The sequence below is a fragment of the Helianthus annuus genome, chromosome 17 (assembly GCF_002127325.2).
Source record: "Helianthus annuus cultivar XRQ/B chromosome 17, HanXRQr2.0-SUNRISE, whole genome shotgun sequence".
NCBI lineage: Eukaryota > Viridiplantae > Streptophyta > Magnoliopsida > Asterales > Asteraceae > Helianthus > Helianthus annuus.
In genome coordinates, this window is record NC_035449.2 from 79,637,253 (window position 1) to 79,644,937 (window position 7,685).

The window sequence follows — 7,685 nt, forward strand, 5'->3', positions numbered from 1 at the left end:
AAAACCAGACGGAGACGACGGGGACGGGCCAAGGGGGCCGGTGTTCCGGGGCGGCGCCGTGCCTAGCCGGCCCTTGACCGTCCCCCATACCGACCAGCCTAACCAATTTCCTACAAAAGTGAGGTATGGTTCCCCTTTCTTCCCCCTTCCATCTTTTATATTTTTATTTAATATATTTTATTTATAAATAACATTTTTTACTTTTTAATTTGTTAAAATAAAAATAAATAAACATATTTTTAATTTAAATTAAACTTTAAAACATTAACATATATAACTAAAAACAAATTTGAGGTTTAAAAAAAAATTAAAACCATATTCTAAGGTGTATTATTTAGAACTAAAATAAACTTGATGAGTTTACAAGTTAAAGAACAAACTTAAGAGGTAAAACTTACGACACACAAATAACCTCCTTCCTCTTCTAATAAACCTACAACAATTTTCTTCCATTAATAAACCTACAATAAGAAGAAAAAGTATAAAGAATTAAGAAAACATATTCAATAAAATACACGCACAAACCATCGGAGAGAATTCCCCGTGGGCACCGAAGAACCATCTCAAGGGGTGGTGTTCTCCGTCGGCAAAACTCCACCTCAACCTTCCCCGTTCTCTTCCCGAACCCATACCCCACCGTGTAAAACAATTAGACCAAAATATGTAAACTGCTCATTCTACAAGGACTATTTTTGTAAACTGATCATTCTACAAGTACCATTCATGTAAAACCATCATTATCATAGACGGTTACACAACAGTGTATAAAGTCCCAATTCCGGGCAAACACATTTCTCGTGAACAACACATTCGTATGAATGGACTAACTCAGTCACGCGCCCTGGTCAACTCGGTCGAGTTACACCTATCAAATCCCCACCGTTACACCAAAATCTCGTCGTCACCGGCCGTCGTCTTATTATTCCGGCAAATCTCCGGCAATTTTCCGGCGAAAATACACACTTTCACACACAATCACACATCACAACAATTCGCCGTACCTCCAAAACTCCAACGAAGATCCACCGCCTGTTTCTGCCACCGTTATTCGACGGCGATGGATTCCGATTCGCATCCGCACTCACCGGAAGTTCAGGTAACGACGAAAACCTCCGATGACGCAGCGAGTTTTTCGAGTTTGGATGATCGGAGCGTTGTTGCCGATGAAGAGAATTTTGAAGCGAATGAAAATGAAGCTGGAGGTTTGAATTTACAAATTGTTTTGTGTTGAATTAGCATCATGTAAAGAATTTAGGTCATTTATACGGATGTGTATGATTAATTGAGTTTACTGATGAAACGTTTGTGTGAATTGTTGAAAATGAAGCTGGAGGTTCGAATTTTTCAAATTGTTATGTGTTGATTTTGCTTTGTGTGCATAATTTAGGTCATTTATACCGATAGTTTGATTAACTGCGATTACTGATGAAACGTATTATGTAAATTGTTGACAATGAAGCTGGAAGTTCGAGTTTTTTGAATTGTTTCTTGTTGATTTTGCATCGTTTACAGAATTTAGGTCATTTATACGGATAGTTGTAATTAATTGTGTTTGTAGATGAAAATTTTATGTGAAATTGTGGAAAATGAAGCTGGAGCTTCCGAGTTTTTCCAATTGTTGTGTTGATTTTGCATCTGTGCACAGAATGTCGAAATTTAGGTCATTTATACGGATAGCTGTGATTAATTGCGTTTATCGATGAAACATTTATGTAAATTGTTGAAAATATAGCTTGAGGTTTGAGTTTTTCGAATTGTTTCGTGTTGATTTTGCATCGGGTGCAGAATTTAGGTCATTTATACGGATAGTTATGATTAACTGAGTTTACTGTTGAAATGTTTATATTTAAGATGTCGAAAATGAAGCTGGAGGCTCGAGTTTTTCGAATTGTTATGCGTTGATTTTGCATCGTTTACAGAATTTAGGTCATTTATACGGATAGTTATGATTTATTGCGTATACTGATGAAACGGTTATGTAAATTGTTGAAAATAAAGCTGGAGGTTCGAGTTTTTCGAATTGTTTCTTGTTGATTTTGCATTGTGTACAGAATTTAGGTCATTTATATGTATACTTGTAATCAATTAAGTTTACTGATGAAAATTTTATGTAAATTGTTGAAGATGAAGCTGGAGGTTGAATTTTTCGAATTGTTTCGTGTTGATTTTGCATGATGAAAATTTATGTAAATTGTTGAAAAGGAAGCTGGAGATCGAGTTTTTTGAATTGTTTTGTGCTGATTTTGCATATTTACTTGTAATTAATTACATTTACTGATGAAACGTTTATGTGAAATTGTTGAAGGTGAGCAACAGATTGTGCTACCTGAGGAGCTATCACGGAGTGTGGTGAAGCTTTCGTGTGAATCCTCTGCTGAGGGAGGAAATTGTGATGTTTATCTGGTTGGAACGGCACATGTGTCTATGGTAATTGAATATATTTGATGCTAATTTGCTCAACTGTTTAGTTAGAATGAATTATGTGAAAGTACAGTTCTTTTATATAAATGTTTTCAGTGATTATATTATATTGCTGTTATCTGAGATGTTTTATCTGGTTTCCTTATCTCTTTAGGTTCCAATAAAGTGTAAGATGATTTGATTCTTTATCACTTTTTGCTTAGCTGAGAAGCAGAATAGGGAAAAGAAAAAGATGAATGTGTGATCACAATGAAGAACTTTAGATGTTGAGAACTTGCTTAATCTGCACTTCATGTTCCAACACTTTTTGATGTTTAAAAGTTAGCTTGTAGGAAATTGATATGTTGATGGTTGAAATGGGATAAAAGTTTTATTGTGTTTCAGAAAAAAATGGCTAGAACTTATACTACATTTGTACTCAAGGACAATAAGTACAATTCATGTACAGATTTGGACCCCCCCAAACACACACACACACACACACGTATATGCACATACATACGGGCATAGTGATGGAAATATATTCTGATTTCACAACTGTAGTTGTAAAGGCAAACATGTTGAAATGATCAGCCAATGAGGTAGGCAGGGGTAGATTACATAGTTAAAGTGTTGAACTATTACAACCTCTAGGTAAAGTTGAAGGCCATATGACACGGAAAAATGTGGTTACAATTTAAATTCTTAAATCACTTAGACATTCATTTTAGGTTGTGATGTTGATGTTATAAATCTATAATATTTATCTGTGGAGCCATTTTGATGTTATTTTTTTAATAGATCACATGGCTTTTACTTCCCTGTGGGACCCTGGAGTTGAAAAATACTTTTCTTGGAACCATAGTTATTAAAGGCACGAGGCACACTCAGGGCGATTTGTTGGGTCCGGGGATTTATTTGTGCCTAGGCGCGCCTGGGCGCTCGCTTTAATAACTATGACATTAACCATAGTTATTAAAGGCGCGAGGCGCACTCAGGGCGATTTGTTGGGCCCGGGGCTTTATTTGCGCCTAGGCGCGCCTGGGCGCTCGCTTTAATTACTATGCTTGGAACTACAATGTCTTATCTGTTTTTGTAAATCATAACTTTATGGGTAACTTAATTGAGTAGATGTCATTAATTTGTTTTTAATTTTGTATCTTCTTACAATCAAGCAAACACCACATACTCCAATACTGAAAGGCAAGTTGTAGGTCACCGCCGAACTAGTTTAAGAAGATCTGTATTTGTGTTTTTATGTTCAAATTGCAACTGATGGTTATTTCCTGTTTTGTAGCTCCAAACTTGGCGTTTAGTTATTGACTCTCAAGTTTGGAAACCGAGAAAATATTTCTTTTAATTATATTATGATAATAACTACCGTTTTACATATCAATTTTTGTGTTGTATATAATTCTACGCACATACATATACATAGATACACAAAAATACATTGACACAACACATACATACAACATATCCATCTCGCACATGTGTCCAAATAGTAAACCAGTGTTCAACTTTTGGTATAACAAGGTGCTTCAGCATGTAGCGGCCCATGATAAAGTCAACATACCATGACTGAGACATTGCGAATTATGGTCTATTCCACACTCTTATCATAATTAGCTAGAATCATTCATGCACATAACAGTGAACATTTTGTAACGTAAAGCAATTACGTGTGGAATTTCATTAATCATTATATTTTTTGGTAGGAGTCCTGTCAAGAAGTGGAAGCCGTTATCAGTTTCTTGAAACCACAGGTGCTTCTCTTTATGACTTATAATTATTATCTTTGATTAACGGATGAACCTTTTGGCAGGTCAGCTGCTGTAGTTTATGATTTATTTGGTAATTTTATTGATGTAGGTTGTGTTTCTAGAGTTGTGCTCAAATCGTGTGGCCGTACTCACTCCTCAGAATCTAAAGGTATTCGGGTTTATTATTTCGGAAACACGAATAACACATATAGGATTGAATATAGATCTCAGTTTGCAAAGGTACTGACGTCTTTGCCGAGCAGGTACCTACAATGGGAGAAATGGTGGACTTATGGAAGAAAAACCACAACACATTTGGAATTTTGTACAGCTGGTTTCTTGCCAAGGTAAAATATTGTTCGTACTCTCATGCTTTTGCACCTTTATAACTATAACTTGACTCTAATAACGTTACTAAATTATTGCATGGCTGCTGATCTTATCTGCATATGAGTGCTAACATATTCCATCACTTCATTTATAAAAAGTATTGAATGAATAAGCTAAAGATTAGTATAGGTGCAAATTCTTTTTGGCATAGATTGTATGGTTTCTGTTTTCGCATTCCATACATAATAACAACTCATGTAACTGTCTTCGTTGAATGATAGTGTTTTACAATATGTCCACTTTATGTTACAAAAAAATGTTTGGCATGTTTAAAAATCAATTTAAAATATGATTTGAGACATGCAACTACCATAAAGGTAAAAAATGAGGTAAGAGATGATATCTTAGTAACAGGGGTGTTTATAAACTGCCTAAATCTAAGCAAGTTAACTCGTTTATGGTTCTGTTCAAAGTTAGGTTTTGGAGGGGTGGTTTAATGATCTGATTGGAACTTGTAACCGACCATATACACTAAAGCTTTGGAATATGTAGTTAGTTATGTATATGTGTTAGACTCATGACCCATCTTTTATCACCTTAAATTACTAATACAAACCGTTCGTTTATGTCCCTTCAGGTTGCTAGTAGGCTTGAGGTTTTCCCTGGTAGTGAGTTTCGTGTTGCGTATGAAGAAGCCATGAAGTATGGCGGAAAGGTGGTTCTTGGTGACCGTCCAGTAAACGTAAGATCATGGAATTTTTGCATCTTCCTCAAATCTATATTCTATAAATATTAATAATAAATAACATATCGTTGTTGCTCATGTGATTATTCAACAGATAACATTACGCCGGACTTGGTCAAAAATGCCACTGTGGCATAAAACAAAGTTGATGTATTCCTTGATGTTCCAGTCAATATTTTTACCAAGCCCCGTACGCCTTAATGAAATGGTACTTGTCTCATTCACATATCAGCGCTGTCTTTTTATAGTTTACACAATAAATGTCCACGAAACTGAAATTTATTTGAATAAGTTGATGATTGTATGTTTGCATTTGCGCTTGGTATATTCTTTGCATTTATTTCTGGTAATCAGTTGAAGGAATTGGATGACGTGGACATGCTGACACTTGTAATTCAAGAGATGAGCAAGCAGTTCCCTACTCTAATGGAAACCCTCGTACATGAGAGAGACAAGTTAGTATCTTCTTTGATGCATATATTATATTTTAACTACATAAATATATCAATACACAACCAACATTAAGTAAAGAACTGCAATAAACACTTGTTTGTAGTTCTCATTGGTTGCAGAGAGAGTGACCACCTTATGTATCATTTTTAAATCAATAGGTACAAGTGTTTATACGATAGTCACACTTGTTCTACATCATGCCCCTCTATATATGTGTACACACACAGGATGAGGATCATTACAGAACACTAATTATTGCGAGAACAAAAAGAACAACTCTAAATCACTAGATTTTATGATTTAAAGTTCATATTTTTCAAATTTTATATATCATATACATGGAAAACCTTATATTTTTACCTATACTTAGCCTACATACATGTAGGTAATTTAACCTACACAGAATGCACATATTTGAGGTTATATAAAAAAATGAAAATTTTTCATATTTTGTTTTAAATTCTAGTGTGAGAAACAATAAATCTTTCATTTGTAACATTTTCCTTTACTTTTTAGGATTGAAAAAATGGGTGATTCATTTTGTTTTGCGTGTTCTCGCAATATTTAGTGTTCTGCATAGAACCTTCCCCACACATATATATATATATATATACACTTAATTTGCATGCTCACAGTACAAATTTATCTTTTATTTTTGCTGAAAAGGATATTGTTATATTTACAGGGGGAAATTTTGTCCGGTTTACATTTATATGGGTTACTTTTTATGTCTTAGTGATCAAATAAATTCAGCTATAATGTTTAACAAGAAGAGAAAGGGTCAAATGGGTGGGTCAAAGGCCACATCTGAAGCATATTTAAATGTATAAAACCTAAAAATATTGTTTTATATCTAATCATATTAGTTATCAAGGGGTGTGTTTAATATCAAATCAGTTTAAAGTAGAGAACTTGAGTAAGCATTTGTATGTAGTGCTAATCAGATGTGTTGGGAGAAAGAACGACATGTGGTTACATAACCACTATGAGTGGGATATGTTTGTTTACCTCGGCTTCTTAAGTGCGGTTGGATTTTGTAACATGGTTTTGCATGCAGGTACATGTCTTCCAGCTTGCTGAAGGTAGCACGCGAGCATGGTTCCGTGGTTGCAGTTGTCGGCAAAGGGCACCTTCAGGGGATACAAAAGTACTGGAAGCAGCCTGTCGAGGTCAGTGATTCTTTCCCATGATATACAATTTGACAAAACAATTTTTTTGAACGAGTTTTGAGATTTTTAATTTGTGCCCCGAGCGATGCAGGTGAGGGAGCTGTTGGAGTTGCCTTCAACAAAACCAGCTATTTCGGTGTCAAAAGTTTTGTCGACGGTTGGAGTGGCGGTGGCAGGGGTGGCTATTATTTCCGGAATCTATCTTTCTAGCCGGAAATGATTCAACTACCATTTCTCTTTACATATAACTTGGATTTTTCGACTTCTTTTTCATCGTACTTAAACTTTGACGTGGTTTATGCAAACAAACAACAAAGGAGGTAGATAAACACATTAACAGATGCAACACAAACATGTGTTCCCCTTACTTTACCTTTTTTCTTTACTTTGGAGTCTTCTTGATTCGTATCTTTTAATCGTTTTTAGAAGTTTTGTTTTAAGTTAAGCTTGTGTGTGTTTGTTTGCGGTTTTACCTAGAGGTGCACAAAATCGGTTTTGGCCTTAACCGGTTTAGTTTTGGTCAAAGATGGTCAAAACCGGATTTTGCCAAAACTAACAGGTTTCAAAGTGGAAAATAGGCGGTTTGGTTTAAACTGGTTCCAAAACGGTTTCAATGGAGGTGATCTCGAACCAATATTTAACCGGTGGTATGGTTTGAAACCGGAACAGGTTTCACCAAAACGGATTTGGTTAGGGTTAAAACCGGTCCGGTTTGGGCTAAAAAATGGTTCGGGCTCATATGTTCAATTCTAGTTTTACCCTTTTCAGGGCCTTAACAAGAAACATTAGTTTTGGGCCTTCCTTTTTATAACAAAAGGAATTTTG

At 35.4% G+C, this 7,685-nt stretch overlaps 1 protein-coding gene across 1 annotated transcript; it reads left to right on the forward strand.

The window, feature by feature from the left end:
• Positions 1–738: 738 nt before the first annotated feature.
• On the forward strand, positions 739–7,276 carry LOC110920712 (traB domain-containing protein). The gene is made up of 10 exons (XM_022164908.2): positions 739–1,202; positions 2,306–2,427; positions 4,119–4,166; positions 4,273–4,332; positions 4,427–4,510; positions 5,131–5,235; positions 5,333–5,446; positions 5,593–5,693; positions 6,749–6,860; positions 6,952–7,276. The coding sequence occupies exons 1-10, from the start codon at positions 815–817 to the stop codon at positions 7,078–7,080; spliced, it is 1,263 nt and encodes a 420-aa protein (XP_022020600.1). The 5' UTR covers positions 739–814; the 3' UTR covers positions 7,081–7,276.
• The last annotated feature ends 409 nt before the right edge of the window (positions 7,277–7,685 follow it).

Coding starts and splice junctions, on each gene's coding strand:
- LOC110920712 (XM_022164908.2), top strand. CDS start 815: ATGAATGGACTAACTCAGTCACGCGCCCTGGTCAACTCGGTCGAGTTA. Junction 2,428..4,118: donor GAACGGCACATGTGTCTATG/GTAATTGAATAT, acceptor ATTTTTTGGTAG/GAGTCCTGTCAAGAAGTGGA. Junction 5,694..6,748: donor CTCGTACATGAGAGAGACAA/GTTAGTATCTTC, acceptor TTTTGCATGCAG/GTACATGTCTTCCAGCTTGC.